At 36.4% G+C, this 17685-nt stretch overlaps 1 protein-coding gene across 1 annotated transcript; it reads left to right on the top strand.

The window, feature by feature from the left end:
* Positions 1–9710: 9710 nt before the first annotated feature.
* On the top strand, positions 9711–14629 carry LOC143449448 (E3 ubiquitin-protein ligase SH3RF1-like). The gene is made up of 2 exons (XM_076949659.1): positions 9711–12848; positions 12966–14629. The coding sequence occupies exons 1-2, from the start codon at positions 12824–12826 to the stop codon at positions 13394–13396; spliced, it is 456 nt and encodes a 151-aa protein (XP_076805774.1). The 5' UTR covers positions 9711–12823; the 3' UTR covers positions 13397–14629.
* Positions 14630–17685: the final 3056 nt, after the last annotated feature.

Genomic DNA, 17685 nt, shown 5'->3' on the forward strand with positions numbered 1-17685 from the left:
CGTTAACAAAAACAATTAACTCGATTTGTTTAGCAAAGCAAAAGAGCAAACAATGCACAACTGAATATGATAACGTACAACTGTACTTTATGACTCGGCTACAAATGCTACTGAAGTTACTGCATTTTTTTAACGTTACCGCAGTTTCCAAGTGATGAGTAATGGTTAAATCATCCAAATATTATCTAGTCTTAAACGACCTTGATGCTCCTGAAAAAAGTTATTAATCGTGTTGGCTAATTGTGCTATTGGTTGATGCCAAACACCCACCTCAGACACTTTGTTGTACATAGGGATATGCCAATTCCTGTTTTTTAGCCTGTGATCACGCAGCTGTATGACCAGTAAATGCCACAGTAGGAGGCTGGTCTTCTAGTGACACTGCATGTTCACTTTTTTCTTGCTACCCTCCTTTAGGGAGGAAGCCCGGTAATTCCATTTTACACTTTTTGGCATGACACAACCCAGGAATCAAGCGTCAAGACATTCTAACACTAGGTCATCAGACAGTATAAGACTCTGTAATTGTGCATTTTGTTACAATCGTGCAACTATTTCGGAAACAGAACCATTTTAGATTATAAAGTTTGTGTGATTTTATTATAGACCCTGTATTCTGCTAAACTAAACTTCATTTTTTTCTTTTTTCGGTTATGTCAGTCACGTCTTATTCTGAACAATTCAATGGTTTTGTTCCATTACTAATTTCTCCTTTTCATGAAATGCTATCATACGATTCCTCGCATTACTTGGCACACACGTTTGCGTATCTGCCATATATGTTACATTGGCAACCATCTACACCAGTGGTTCCCAAAGTGGGCGCCAGCGCCCCCTTGTGGGCGTTGGCGCCTCTTAATGGGGCGCTGGCTACCAAATGGGCGATTGGGGGGCGCTGATAATAAAGTGGGCAGTAAGTAGAACAGTCCCAAAGTAAACATTTGCGCTGTTTGTATAATAGTTTTATGCTTCGATTTACTTATTTTACTTTCCTGTGTTCGGTTTCATAGTCTGAGAATTTTCGGTTAATCCTTAAATAAAATACATTTATTGGTCTCACTAGGCTATTCTTATTATTATGTTAATAGACGAATTCCAACAGTATTGTGTCTTAATAATCTTGCGTTTTTTCTCATGTTGCATATGCCAAAGGGTATTTAAGCCACGAGGAAGCTAGTGTGATTGTGAATAGCAATATTCTTAGATTTTAGTTAGTGAGCCGGTACCTAGGTATATATAGTTATTTTATTCAGTTATTATTGTGCTAAATAATGAGTTCAGTCAAACGAAAATTCAGGCAATACAGTTCAAGATATCTCTAGTATGGATTAATTCCAGCCCCAAATTCCGAATCACAGCCAATGTGTTTGCTGTGCTCTAAAGTGTTTTCTAATGAAGCGATGAAGCCGTCCAGACTTTCCGAGCATTTAATGAAAATTCACCCAGATAAAGTAGCCAAGAGTGCAACTTTTTTTCAAATGGTCCGGGAAAATTTCAAAAAAACGGAAAACTGTTGGCACGATGTTTTCAAACCTTTCCCATACAAGTAATGACGGATAATGTGCGTCTTACAATTTGTCTTTGATGCTTGCAAGAAAAGGCAAGCCGCACACGATCGGCGAAGAATTGATCTTGCCATCAGTGAAGGAAGTTTTAGACACTGTTTTGCATCACAAGGCCCCTCTTCTACAGTTATTAAATCTATTCCTCTGAGTGACATAACTGTTCAGAGATGGGTGGATAAGATGGCCACCTATTTAGAAGATAGCTTATGCAGCATCATCAGGAATACAGAATTCAGTTTACAACTGGATGAGTCAACTTTGCCAGGAAATGAGTCTCTATTACTTGGGTATGTTCGTTTTGTGAATGATGGAGTTTTACATTAAGAGTTGGCAATAGCTTTAGCACTGGATTCAGGTACTCTGGGTGAGACAGTATTTCAAGAAGTTAAAACATATCTCGAAAAAAAAAAACAAATTCCACTTACCAATATCATAGCGTGTGCAACTGACGGCGCCCCATCTATGATGGGCCGTTACCGTGGCTTCATGGCATTCCTAAAAGCAGCGAATCCAAACGTGCTTACAATTCATTGTGTGATTCATCGGCAGCATTTGGTGGCAAAGAATATCAGTGGTCGTCTTAACCTCTCATTGAAGACTGTCATCAAGGCAGTAAATAAGATAAAAGCTCATGCGCTGAACACACGCTTGTATAAGCAATTGTGTAAAGAGAACTACGAGGCCCTTGAGCGCTTACTTCTACACACGGGAGTAAGATGGCTCTCCAAGGGAAACTGCCTTGCACGATTTTACACACTGATAGATACTGTTGTGGAATTCTTGGAAAGCTGTCACCCTGGCCTTGCCAAAGAAATTATTGCTATGAAATGATATCACATACTTGTCAGATATATTTTCCAAATTTAACGAATTGAACCTATATTCCTTCAGGGTAACGAGGTAAATCTAATCAAGGTAAAATCAGCATTGTGTGGATTCAAAAATAAGCTTGCGCTGTATGGGAGAAATTTAGCTAGACGCTATTCTTCCAGTTTTCCAGCTTGCAACAACTTGCTATCAGTGACATAGGTATTTCTAATGTTGATGTTGAGACATACAGCAAGTATATTCAGGAATTGCATGAAGACATGGAAGTTTGGTTTCAGGATGTATTACAATTGGAGACTCCTGACTGGATAATCGAGCTATTCATTGATATTTCCGAGCAACGGATTCTTTCAAAATGATTTTGAGCTCAAACCAAAATTCCGTATTTCATATCAATCATTTTGGCTGCAACGTGAAATTAAAGTGAAATATCCTCACGTGTGGGACCGGGTAAAGATTTTTTTCATTGCATTTCCCAGCTCATACTTATTAGAGCGTGCGTTCAGTGCCGTCACAATGCTTCTGGACAACAAAAGAAACCGCCTGGACATAGTGAGACGAGGAGATATTTACGAGTGTTATGTAACAACATGTTTAGATGTAACAAAAGCTTTGTTTGACTTGAATGGTGGATGATGTAACAATCCCTGCTATCTAGTTTTGATGGGTGGAGCTGGGCTTGTAAACATTCAATTTATTTGCTTATCGATGTAGTTAAAGAAAAGCGATTACACAGTTCGAAAGAGGAATGTCCTGCCGTGTCAGAAATTTTTTAGTTGTCAAAATTGATCCATCGTACGTCGAGTAATTGTAAAAATTTCAGGCTAATTTTAGTGCTGGTTTTGCAAGCGTGCATGTGCTTTTTCCTTGCTTCTGGAATGGATAGAAATTTTGTTGTTACTTTTTTGTTAAACGGGCGTTTGATAGTCAGTAAGTTATCCAGGGGGGCGTTATCGGAAAAAAGTTTGGGAAACACTGATCTACACTATGTACAGGAGTTACTAACACAAGTTGTGTGTAACTGGATGCCGCCACCCACAAACTTTTGCATATTGTGTATATGGCACTAAGCTGTCTGGATACAAATGCTTCCTAGCCAACTGCTCATGTTGTCATTACAAAGCGCGTGCGTGATCGCGTGCAGTAGACGGAAATGACATCATCATATCGCCTCCATACGTTGCAACACAAGTTACCGATTGTGAGCACGCCGTTGTAACCCCAAAGCTTTTCATGTAAGTTTCTAAGAATGAGCGTGTGGCTGCTTCCATACGAGCTATTCAAACAGTCCATGTCTAATAAAAGTTAGTGTTAGCAGGCTACATACTGAACTGTTGGCGAAATAGTAAGCAGAAAGAGCTGTTCAAAGTTTGAAGCTTTACGATTTGTAATGATAAGTTAGTAACATTCGTATTTGGAAGACAGTGTTTCCAATGTCTTCCAAGTTGTGTTGTTATAATCATATTTGTGACGTTTACCACGCTATTACATAACGTCATATTTGCCATAAGTCAATCACAGTTCACGGTAAGATTACAGATTTACCGAAATGTAGTTGATTGACAGTTGATTCCGCGAGCTTACCTCTGCTTGCACTTTTGAACTTATTACATTTTGATGACTTCTGTGTGATTGACAGCTTATTAGTAAACATGTACGATATTGATTGACGCATCTGTACGATTGACCTCGTATTAACAGTAGTGTTATGATAAAATAGACGTTGATTGATTGACATAGGCCTATTGTTTCCTGTGTCGATCACCTGACTTGTAATACGTCACGTTTAAAAGTCCGAATCATTTCCGTGAGGAAAAACGCATTACTCTTCAAGTTGAACTCTCTTTCTTTATTATCTTTTTCATGGTATAAATGTACCTTGCATGCTATGTATTAGTCGGGTTATTTAGAAATGGTATTAGAGAGATTAATGTTGATGTTCAATCATTAGTTCTCCAATGTTCACCTTAGAGTTTTAAAGTGCAATTAATTATAAAATATAGATTGTAATAACCCTGTGGATTATTCCTTAATCCAAAATGAAATTTAGTGTGATACGCTCTTGCTGTTAAATAATTCTTAAAGAATCCCTTCTGTATAATAATAATATTGTTGTAATTTTCAGTGTTGTTAAAGTAATAATGAAGAATATTAAAAATCTATATTAATCAGATTCTCAACGTTTAAAATTGTATAAACTATTTAACTGAAGTTTAGGAGTTCCTAGACAGAATTCGCAACCTTCTAATCATTCTTAAGAGTCAGATAACAATATATTAGTTTTCCACACTTTGGCAGTGTCCGAAGTCTGTATTACAAAAACCACAAAAAGAGACCCCCATATTCTACTTAGAACAGGAAAAATATACAGCATCAGAACGTAGTCACTGGATGCAGTTCTATTGCTTTAATTAAACGATTCCGTCATATCGAAATCAAATCTGCATATTTTAGAAATTAAGGATAGGTTTTGTTTAGGGGTGTTTGGACAGCCTTACTAGAGCATAGTGTGCTGTGGGCATGGTTAGTTCAGTGACGACACATTGTCTTGTTTTTCGATGATCGATAACATACAATTCATGAAGATGAACAAACAACTACATAAATCCATGAAGACAATAGGTGGGTTCAGTTTATGATTTAGGGACATTCTACTGGTATTGCTGAGCTTGCTTAAATAGAAGGAAATTTGAGGTGGTTATTCAATTCAGTATTTACCGGTTTTGTTACTGAACATATTATGCGAAGTTAAGTTGTGAGAAGGTGACTGCAATTGTAATTCTGGTTTTTCTTTTACTTGGGAAATTTACAAATGTGTTGTTAGCGATGGTTTCCGTTTAACGCATTATATTTATATATCAAGCTGTTGCAGTTATCACAAAAAAGTAAAGATATACAAAGTAATATTATTTATATCAATCAATCATTTATTTTTCGTCAACCCGCGTCAAAAGCGTATCAGTCTCATTGAATAAGTTTAAAGAAACGGGTTGTTAATTATCAAATAAGTTGGTAGAGATCGTTATGCAAACTGTTGCTTGTTGCGAGCAGTTTAATCACAAAGATTACAACAAGCATTTATAGACACAACACTTGCTAAAATAATTGCATCTTTATTTGTGAGCTTAATTGCGTTGCAGTGGTCTTTGGAGGACCCTTTACTTCCTCTTTTATGTGTTAGAATGAAAATTGCTCTTCCAAATATTGTCGTGTTTGTTTAAATTATTTGCTGGCCTCTGGGCCATATCAACTTGAAAACATTTTTCGGTCGTTAAGGTTAGGTCTATAAGTGTATAACGCATTTCAATATAAGGCTGGGTAAGGACAAGGTTATTGCTTTTTATCGAGTTCGTGTCGTTTTGTGTTCGTTGCTGAGAGTTTTTGGGCCCAGTTAGTGGTAATAGGGTGTAAGTAATAGTATAATGTAGTTATAGTTGTTTTCTCCCTTTGTGTATTAGCAAAATTTTTAATACTTTGACAGTTTTAAACAAAACGTTGTTGACAACTCCAAATATGTAAAATAAAGTTATCATTGCTATTACTTTTTTTCGAATTCAAAATTTCAAAACTTTTTTTAGAATCATTAACTTTGAACCAGTAACCCTTTAAATGAAAATTAGGCTCTATCCGGAATATTAAAAAACGATGCTAAGTGCTATGTGAAATAAATTTTATTTGTTTGTTTAAACTGATGTGCGGTTAATCGTGACATAGACCCGTTCAACTCATATTTATTTAACAACTACCATTACTAGCACATAAACGCATATGAATTGTAAGCAGAAATAAATAAGAAAGATACTGCACAATACTACCAAAACACATTTGAAATAATGATGTGATTTTATTGAATAAACAGCAAACAATACGTTCAAAAATAAACCAGGAAAGTAGAAACATACAATTTATTAAACCGGGAATAAACTAATTGAAGGCAGCGTTTAGGCATACGTTAAACCTGATCAACCTTGATCAATGAACAAGAAAAACCTGATAATTTCTAGACAACATTCATATCTTATTAAATTTTAATGGAAACACTATTTAACGTCATTTTCAGCGTCCCTGTAACATTCTTTGATTCTAATTTGCACATTCTTTTGTCTACTTTGTTTCATAATATCAGGTTCTTTTTATGCACCAAACAGTTCGCTATTAATTACTTTCGGGATGGTGGTTATATTACGAAAACAGAGTAGTTATTTCACCAGGTAGCTTTTTTGGATGAAAAGAAAACAGTTTTGTATACCTAAATATACGCAGTAAGAATAGTTCAACAGTTATAGCTTACCAGGATGGCAATCGTAGCGGTAAGCGCCACATGGGACCAGTCCGCACAACTGTTTTTGAACTTTTTATTTCAACATTTCGAAGTTGGCGCAATTAGTTATTGTGTTGACTGATTGGTACTCGAAAAATAAATGATAAGGGACCACTCGCCTAATCAGGTCTTTTTCACCGGTCCCGAATTTAAATCCATTTTTTGTACAATTTTCCCGCGTAATCGAACCACCATCCGCCTTCATGATTTACGTTTTCTGCTTTTTGCATATTTTTTCATCTTCATTTTGAAATGTGAGATTAGGCGGTTAAAGTAGATTTGGGCCACGTTGCCTTTTATATCCTCGCTAAGCCATTATGAAGTGAAGTAGACTACGTAAGGACAATTGCTTCGTCATAAAATCACTATTTTCCTACCGAATTTAGTATAGTGCAGCCACGAACTTAGTACAATACAGTGGAATGAATAAATCCTTTTAGTGCTGGCAGAAAAATTGCGGCGAGTGGCATAGGTGGGTAACTTTAAGACGAGATTTTATTCTCCCTGTTTAATCGGACCGACTAGGTTGGGGAGATATTTCATGCTCTTCACACTACAAAAATGTTTATATTCGTGGCTTATTTCCAATCGTAAAATATTTTCGCAAAAATCTTTGTATTTTGCGATTGCGAACGTTTACATGTACTTTGCCGGCCGGTACGGTACCGGCATAACCATTTATGTTATGCTGCATTCGATATGAACCGAACACGCTAAGTCTGGTTTGCATATTTAAACAACAAAGAAACAAATTTACGTCTAGTATTTATTGAAATCAATATATTGAAGCATGATGTTGCGTTCATGCCATAGATTACCGATATCAGTTAACGAATTCCTTGGTTAACATAGACTCATTACAGCTATTAATGCTTAAAAGCGTTCATATCGGATGAGCATGTTAAGCAATAAGTATAATTAATTATGCTTACTCTTACAAGTTTATTTCAAATTCGGGCCCAATTTATCCACGATTAATTCTTGTGTGTAGAGAGAGCTATGATATTTTCATCTCTCAAAAGGTGGACAGAACGTCGAACGTCTTCTTCATTAATTGTATTGAAAACGTGTGACGGTTTTAATGTCCAAGTGTAATGTAAAATTCGGTATAATTATACATTACACAAATTTTTATTATAAGGGGGCAAGGTTTATTACGACAAGCTTCCAACTCAAAGTAATAAGTACCGACACAGATAACTATCGGAACCGACAGAGTATCAAATACTTACCAGGTGCGTACATGTTCAGCCAATAAGAGTGTCAGGTACATTTGTTGAATTATTACGTCAGTTTGTTAATTTGCGACGCGCTGTCATGCTTATGAGAATAATACGTCGCACGTCTAAGAATTACAATTTTTCTCAAATTCGTTTCAATCAATGCGGCGTGTGCGTGTCAAATAGGCAAAAATTTTGGCTGCAACTATTTCACCGGAAAAAAATAGTGCGTTCGCAGCTATTTTTTACAGTTTCATGTTAACCTCACTTAAATGTTATAACTAGGGCCCGCAAAAGTCAATAAAGTCAAAATTTACAATAAAGTCAAAATTTGTCAAATTATGGCTTTTGACAAAGTTTTTGTGTTTCTTGAGAGTATTTTTTGTAAAATTCCTCGTGGAAGCATTGTATATCAGGAACTGCGACACAATTAAACCATATTAACCCATAAAAGCAGGAAATAAGTCACAATGCCCACTTGGATCAGCAGTAACTTTTATCGCAAATTGTCCATCGTTTATTCATTGTTACGTATTTAAATAATCCTTATGCCGCGTGAAGGGGGTTACATTACTTCTTCCCTGTTTGATTTGCTGTTTATTAGAATTTACCATGCGGAGAAAATCAAGGCAAAGTGCCCTTTTCACAAGGACAAAATAACACAAGCTACCTAAATCTATCGCCAAAAACCACGACGCACTTTTTATAATCCATAAAACACCTTGACTTTTCGACAAAATATTACGTTTGGGTCTGAAATCGACAAAATATTATGTTTGGGTAACTGGAGGAAGAACTGTCGCCTCTACAAATAAGCAATTTCGTTAGGTCAAAATAAAGTCAAAATTTGATAAAAATGAAGTCAAAAAAAACTTGTTTTAGGTCAAAATAAAAATGGCCCTAGTTATAACACAGTAACCTAAATCTACCTTCTAATCTAAATGTTAACTCCAATAAAACCTTAATAGCTGAAATGAACTTTTTGCATACCCATTCTCCTAACATAGCCGTTTATCTTAAACAGCGAGATGGGAAACCTACATGAAATAATCACTTCGAAAAATTCTGTATTGAAAATGCGCCTAGAACAATTTTTAACAAAACAAATCTACCTCATATGCTCGCATACATCGCAAGCCCAAACTAATCACAGATTGTTTTTGACCTTCATCGTTTGTTTACTCAGCCAAACAAAAAGGAAGAAAAAATTTGCGGACATCGTCGGATAGACGGTTTTTTTGTTTAATGTTAAAACAATTGGAAGCACTATGATTTTTTCCATGCTAAAGGCACGTCATTCTCTTGCATATGTTGCACCGTCAACAAGGGTTATGATTACCTGTTTATAAATGAATGGCCATTTCGAATTATCGTTGACTTGACTCCATATAGTTCCGAATAACTTATTTCTAAGGGTAGCTACACTGAGGCAAATGAAGTTGCAAATCGAACTGTATTTAACAACTTGCCAAATCAGGGACTAATTAATGTTATTGCTTCGGTAAAAATTTAATCCTGGCTATAGCCTAGTATTTCGACAATGCACCGTTTTGCGCATACAACGTGTCTAGACTACTCATAACTGCACGAAAAGAGCTTAATTGCCTCAAAAAATAGCAATGTAACTATCACCAGAAGATCGAAAAAGGGAATGAGCTTGGCACTTAAAACTAGCATGAAAATTGCAACAAGCGAAGGTTAATGAAGCACAAGAATTAGGAAGCGGTTGCTGAGAACTTTGCTTCATTAGTTACGGAACGAATGTTGAGAGAATATTACGTCATCGTTTTCATACCCGAAAGTATGATTTGCGAAGTATACACTTGTTTCGTAGAGTAGACCATTGTACGTCTGAATTAAAATAATCATAATAAACATCAAGTGTATTAGTTATGTGCCATTGGAAGGCTATGCTGTAACTAGAGACATTGGATAGCACCTGGAGTGTGAGGATGGCCACTGTTCCCGTCACGAAACATTGTTTATTTGCCCGTTCGTTAGTCACTTGGTCGTTTGCGCATTTTGGTCTACACTACAAGTACGCTATTCTGTGGTCACCGAAAATATCTCCAGAAAAGTCATACAGCTTTGCCGCTGTCGAAGTTACCGCAAATTTTTGCATCAAAGGTTCAGGTTTGAGGTAATGCTTTCTACTGTTTCACATTTTTACGAACAACAGTGAGAATTTTTACATTAAGGCTAAACCTTTTCGATCACATGTGGTTGAGCGTGTTACGTTATGTCAGCATATGTCGGAAGCGTGTTCTTCTGTTGTCTGTATTGCAGATAATCTGCTATTGAGTAGCGGGTGTTAGGTCTTCGTCGTTGCTTTACCTACATCACTGCGCAACTAACCAGTTTTTGCTTATTTGCTATATACAGGACATACCCGCACGTCAGCTCGTGTTTTTAATTTATAGCTGGGCGTCATAGTTTCCCGTCTTTCTTTTTTCTTTAACAGTGATGGCACTATGCTTATGAAAGTTCTTACTTGTCATTGCGGCTTGATGTTAAAGAAGTACCCTTTCTACTATTGTAGTATAAAACGCGGGATAAGAAAAAAACAAATAAAAACAATCACATAGCAGAAACTTGCAGATTAATCATTCAAAATTGGTGATAGGAAATAGACCAAACGAAATAGATGGATACACAGACATGATTGACTTTGATGAGAACTCTGCGTTCTTTTGATTAACGACTGTTAGTTGTATTATGGCAGGGAAAGATGTCTGATAAAATTGTGGAAAGTTAATAGCATAAATTGTTAGGATTAGAATTTGCTGTCAAAACATTGTTGGTATTGGTGGTTTACTAAATGAAATGCTGGTTATGTTGTGGTGTATATTGCAATAATTGGAGTTAAATAATGGTAGCTTAATACATTCCATTGCAATAACTTGCAGGAAGCCTGAATTGTCAACCAATTGCAAACAACATTTCAACAAGACCATGACACTTTAAATGTCTAGTAATGTGTAGCTTTTTTGCATTCTTGATGCTATCTGTTAAATAGAGTTGATACTTGAGGTGACATCGTTAATGTCTTGTTATGGATCTTTTGATGTCGATGCATGTTGTTTTTTGCTTTTCTGGTGATAATTATTACTGTATTACTTAAACTTCAGGAATATTGGTTTTTATCGTTATTTCAGATCAAAATTTAAGATTCTATTTCGCATGCAGTATTATTGCCTGCAAAATGATTTGGGTATTGTTGTCTGTGCTTTGGCCAAAAGGACCAATCATGTGACCAATAAAGGCATATATACTTGAAAACCAACTTGCATTTGAAGCGCCCAGCCATGATGGTGTCTGAATTTGAATTCTCTAAGACGTTTGATGTTTTTGTGTGAATTATTTGTACTTTTTTCATGTGTAGCCTTGCATATAGAAGCTCCCTAACAAGATGTATGTTCTCATCATCTTCGGTAACAAAATGTAAACACTTCGCTCTCTGGTGTTAAAAAAAATAAAAATGTTAAATCAATTTGTAATTGTTTTTTTGCATGTGTGGACTTGTGACATGGCTTATACTTCCTTGGTGCCAGGATTTTCCATTAAGTTTATCATTTTTCCACCTGGTGGCAGAAAACTGCATTTGTTGTGATGTGCAATATCTTATTGAGTTGTGATTATGTTTGATCTCAAAAGTTTTGACTAGTAAGCATGCCGGTGTGTTTCATGTGGATACTTTATGAGCATTTTGCCATGGAAACCTTTTGTGGCAAATTAGGAATATCAGAATTAAACATTTTTAAAATGTTACTTTTGCATGGAATACATTTGCAAACGTATGAGCAAGATAAGTCTATTCTAGTGGTAAAAAGGTGAAATCTGGATTAACTTTAAATTGGACGATTACTTTTCGCTAAAATTGTTATTTGTTTGTTTGACAGTGCTCGAATGAATGAAACGTTTTGCGTCTTGAGTGAAAAGAATGTCCTTTGGTTGCAAAAATATAACCTGTCCGGGTAATTGTTTTGTTTGAAATCTGTGACTCATATGAGTTTAATTCTTTTTCAAGACTGTCTTACTTGGTGCGGCCTATTTTTTTACTCTTCGCGGCCCATACTTGGGAACCACTGCACTAAGTGGATTATATAGGGTCTAAGTCTACAGCCACAATTATTTTACCCGACCCTATACGTAGCCCGTCTACCCCGCGACGGTATTAAGACTTCGATATAAGACTTGGTTTTATTGAAACATGGGATGGGTGAAATCAGGGTACACCAAAATAAATGCGCAATGAAATTTGCAGTCAAGGCTTCAAAAGTCATTGAAATGCTACCGACCACTAAAAGCGAAGAAAAATACAAAAATGTTTGCAACAACTTGAGCCGCGTTTTAGATGTTTTGTTTCTACAGTTGCAGATTGGGGCATCTCTTCGAGACAGCACACATTTTGGATAATATACATTATACAGTATATATAATTTTTTGGAAGCCAGCTTTCGTTAAGAATGTTCCGACTTTCCTGGAGCTCTTTCCTTCCTCCTAATGCTGTACTGAATTTTTACTTAGCTATGACGTAGCCGTCAAGGTGTAACATTAAATGCCCTTCCACGTGCTGGCCATCTGTTTTTTTTTCTTTCGCTTAACCGTTTCTATGGGCAATAATTCTAGTTTTAGTCATGTGAACCGGCTTTTGCTTTGTTTTACGTTTTGACACTTCTCTCGATTTTGATCCCTGTGGAGATTGAGTAAATCTCTTGTTGTTAATTTTATGCTTATTCAAATTTTTGGGAGTATGCTTTTATTGTTCAAAGTTATTTCAATACTCTTGTTGAATTTCTAAATCAATGCAATATAGAAAAACTATTTCTCAACGCATGCAGCTGTGTTCAAAATTGTATTTATAAGTATATACTGGCGAAACATCCGGCATGTGGTACAATCCTTCTGCAGAAGGTAGATGTAAATTAAATCAACTGTTTACAGCTATTTACTGCTACTTTTCAGTGGTTGATCAAATTGTAACGTATTTTAAATAAAAGTAACAATAGCGTTCGTTATTAATTGTTGCAGCTAATAAATTTCCCGGAAAGAAAGTCAAGTCGGGAACAGGCGGGGGAGTGGTCGTTGGAGCTGCTGGCAATAGATTAGACGTGCCGACTTCACCATCGTACGGTGCGTCCTCCGGAGCTAGTCAGACTAACGAGGAATATGTGAGCAAGTTCAACTACGACGCCACCAGAGACGACGAACTTACTTTGACCAAGGGCATGAGTGTACTGGTCATGGAAAAAGAGGGCGACGGCTGGTGGTACGGAAGAAGCTCTGATCAACCTGATGGAAAACCTGGCTGGTTTCCATCAAACTACGTTGAAAAACCTACTGCATGTAATGCTAACTCGGTGATACCTATCGAGAAAACGCCACGCTGGACAAGTGATGGTGATTGCATCATGGTTGATGTCTCTGAAGATAGTGACTCAGCAGATAGTGACGCTCGTTAACAATTGACCTCTGACCTTTCATAAATATCATAATTGGTTTGAATTGTGCACTAAATTTGCACAATGACTTCAAAGCATACATGTCAACGCCTTATTACTAATATATAACCAATATGAACTGTATTATAATTATGTTTTACCATTTGTTGTGATTTGATCTCTATTAACCGCATTATATGAATTTTGTTATTATTACTTTGTGTTAATTATGGCTTATCGGGACTTCGTTTCTATCTTGATTATAAATTGCTTTAAAATTGCATTTTAAAACAATTTCTGGGGAGAGGTTATGTGATAATATTGTGATAATAACCAACATTAATGTACAGATTATGTAGGATTTACAATTCTAATACTTAAGTGTCGTTTTAGCAAAGAGTAACACGAGACACAATCATTTCCTGTACTATTGTTGTGACGTAATATTTGTGCCTTTCTCGCATGCGTTCAGTTTGTCGTTTTTTGTCGTTTTTGTACCGGACGAATCACCGTTCGTTGCCATTCAGTCAGATCAATGCACCGTGGCATGAAATAACTCATGATGGAAAATCGGTATATGGCACCTGAACTTGACAGGTTGACCCACTTCACTGCAATAAGTACTTGTTGTAATGTTTATTGCGGGTGATGATATATGAATTTCATGAGGTCGTTATCTGCTTTTCTCACCCACAGGTTTAATTGTTCACTTTGACGGCTTATTGTCTGATGACTAGCTTCAATTAGCAGTGATCAATATTATAATGACTCGTTTTCCACTGTTATATTTATATCACAGGACCAAATTCCTTGTTACCTTGTGAAGATGACAATAAAGTTGTCTATCTTAACACTGAACTTGTTCAAATAGAATTCAACAATAGTTACATAGGAATGACAACTGTACATATTGAAGTTTCTTTGAACAATTACATTTAGACAAAACATTAGCACAGCAACAGAATAAAGACGTACAAGTTATAGGGTTGATCTTGGTAAAATGAATGTGTGATAAATATATCAATTAAGGTAATATAAAATTGTATACGACATAGAATTCTCGTCTATCGAATCAGTAAAGCATAACACTGTGTGACGTAATCGATTGTTGCCCTGTGCGTGCATTTTGATTTATTCAGTCCTTTTCAGTCGTACGTTCAACGCCGCAACATGTCTTTGTGCTGTTGCTGTCACAATGTTCTATTTTGATTTATTCGTTCAAAGAAGCTTCAAATATAATCAGATTATACAGTAGTCATTCCTGTGTCATTATTGCTGAAGTCTATCAAGGTTCACTGTTAAGATATACACAAGGAAACAGACTTTGTAGTGTAAGTGGGTAAACCTTACAGGCTAAGGTACCATATACCACTTTTCATTACAAACTGATGCAGCCGAGTGAGGACGAATTGACGATAAAAGAAGACATTTCCGTTACAAGTGTGGTGGAGCCGAAATCGCTGAGAACTACGCTTTTCTTTGGGGAACAACCTATGAACAATTAAATTTGAGGTTGAGAGAAGTCTAGTGATCTCAGACTGCAAGTTTCGAAGAGATGTCTCATCTACAACCCATACAACACTCTTTGGATTCAGCCAACGAACATTTCCACCTCAACGATGGTGACGAAGAATCGCCTGGACTACAACCACCTTTGGAAGCGACAATGACCGACGAACAAAGCACTCCAGTGAAAACACTTTGTCGGTATTTGGACATTCAGTAATGATTTTTTGTTTGTTTTTTTTCTCTATATAGTATATATCATAGCGTTATTGTGTAGTTTACCTTAATTGATGGTGGCTTAGTTGCCATACTCTCTAACGGTTCAACCATGCCGGAGAGAAATTTTTCTTTGTGTTAATTTGTTATGCTTTAAAACATAGCGGTTGTTTTCGAAGGTTAAACAAATGCCCAAGGCTAACACCGATACACTATGTTGAATGTCAATTACAAAACGTATTTGACTAATTTTATATATATGTTTTGCAAAACGCGTATTTCCAAGTGAAATATTCACGCAGCTACACTGGGAAAACCAGACGCTGTAATATGATTGAATGGTCTTATATTTGAAAATGCCTAGTGCAAATTTCTCTTATGTTGATCAGAACGCGTGAACATACGAAACTTTTATACCATAAGTTGTTTGCGGAAACGGCATACACGAAATGTGAGATAAAAACTTTGCCGTCGTTTCCTCATTTTGCATTCCTGCGCAAGAAACCGCAGCTAGCATACGCGTCATGTGACAAATGACATCCTGTGTTCTGTTTTCTCTTTACAGTCGTGACATAAATGTCATCATTGTTTGTTTTGTATACTAATTTTGCTTCATGAGTTACAGAAAACATATTACTATCTTTTTGCGAATGTATTACCAATATGATCTATATTATCATCATGCTTTACCATTTGTTGTGATTTGATCTATATTAACCGCATTATATGGATTTTGTTATTATTACTTTGTGTTAATTATGGCTTATCGGGACTTTATTTCTATTATGATTATAAATTGCTTTAAAATTTCATTTTAAAACAATTTCTAGGGGGAGGTTATGTGATAAATATATCAATTAAGGTAATATAAAATTGTATACGACATAGAATTCTCGTCTATCGAATCAGTGAAGCATAACACTGCGTGACGTAATCGATTGTTGCCCTGTGCGTGCATTTTGATTTATTCAGTCCTTTTCAGTCCTTTTCAGTCGTACGTTCAACGCCGCAACATGTCTTTGTGCTGTTGCTGTCACAATGTTCTATTTTGATTTATTCGTTCAAAGAAGCTTCAAATATAATCAGATTATACAGTAGTCATTCCTGTGTCATTATTGCTGAAGTCTATCAAGGTTCACTGTTAAGATATACACAAGGAAACAGACTTTGTAGTGTAAGTGGGTAAACCTTACAGGCTAAGGTACCATATACCACTTTTCATTACAAATGCATTGAACAGCTGTGCATAAGTCAAGCAAGATATGCATGCGCGATATTTATGTCACGACTTAAAACGGAAAACAGAAAGTTATCGGTACGCAATGTTATCTATCATTGACGTCATGTTTCGTAAAGTAGACATCTGAAAATAAGAATTCTATATTTTATTCGATTTGTATACTATAATATCCCTTTATTCTCACAAACTAGAACTTTGTTGACCTGGTCTGATAACCAGTAGTTTAGGTGAGGAGACCATTGTGGAAATGGTGAATCGGGTCGCGTGAGATCAACAAAGGTAACTGAGGGCGATGCGACAGCCGGAGTATCAGAAGTAGTATTTTCAATTTGAAAGTGAGTAGAAGATTCAGGAATCACAGACATGCTAAAGTTGTGTTGGCAGTAACAGTAGTGACGACCAAATCTGTTGAGAAATTAAAGGGGCTACAGGAGGTTTAAGCAAACTGCATCTCCCAGGAAAATGAGTTGAGACAGCGAAAATCATAAACATTAATAATTATGCTCATTATTATGAACAAGCAAAAAACGGGAGGAGTAAAAACGACATAAACACAAAGACAAAGCTTAGAAGCAAAGGGAAAGGAAATAAGCATGCAACTATGCAACTATACAAAGTAAGAAAGAAGAAAGAAATTTACCTAAAATGAAGAATAAAAACAAATTGATACAAATAATGGAACTTAAATTGTGTGAGTTTCTGTGAAATCATCACGATAAGATGAAACCGGTAGTGTGTCATCGTCCAGAAGGTCTTCCTCTGGACCTTCTGAACTTACCTAAGGTAAGTTGTGTTGATGAACCTGCACATGCTTGTGCAATAAAGTATAGTTGTGACAAAGTAGGCCTACTCTCAGTACGATAATGTCTGTCTGCAATGAGTTGGCCGTATTGACTGTGGCCGTTTTGATCACAATAGTTGATGAGAGGACGTTGGTTAAATGCGTTTTTTTGTCCGCACATAACGGTAAGACCGTAGGCTACCCTTGATAGAATGGCATTCTGTTCTGGACAAAATCTCCAAGGCTGGAACCCATGCTTTGATGTCTATGAGTGGTAGTGAGTATCTCAGTAGAGAACGTCTTCCCAACTGCTTTGTAGAGTGTGCTGATCAGCTTCGTGAACTGGCAATATAAAAACTTGTTCTCTTCTATAAAAGTAGTAGAATTTCGGAAGTAAGATCGTCCTGTTGCGTATCAGAGGTTGTGGTTGCAAACAGTCCTGCAGTTTGGTGCTGATTGTTAGGTCTTATTAACCATAATTTACATCTAAGGGGAGACCGGGGTTAGTTGGACAGCGGGTTTAGTTGAAAAATCGCAGTTTTAGTACTCCCCGAACATCTTTGTAAA

Source organism: Clavelina lepadiformis, chromosome 3 (genome assembly GCF_947623445.1).
Source record: "Clavelina lepadiformis chromosome 3, kaClaLepa1.1, whole genome shotgun sequence".
Classification (NCBI taxonomy): Eukaryota; Metazoa; Chordata; class Ascidiacea; order Aplousobranchia; family Clavelinidae; genus Clavelina; species Clavelina lepadiformis.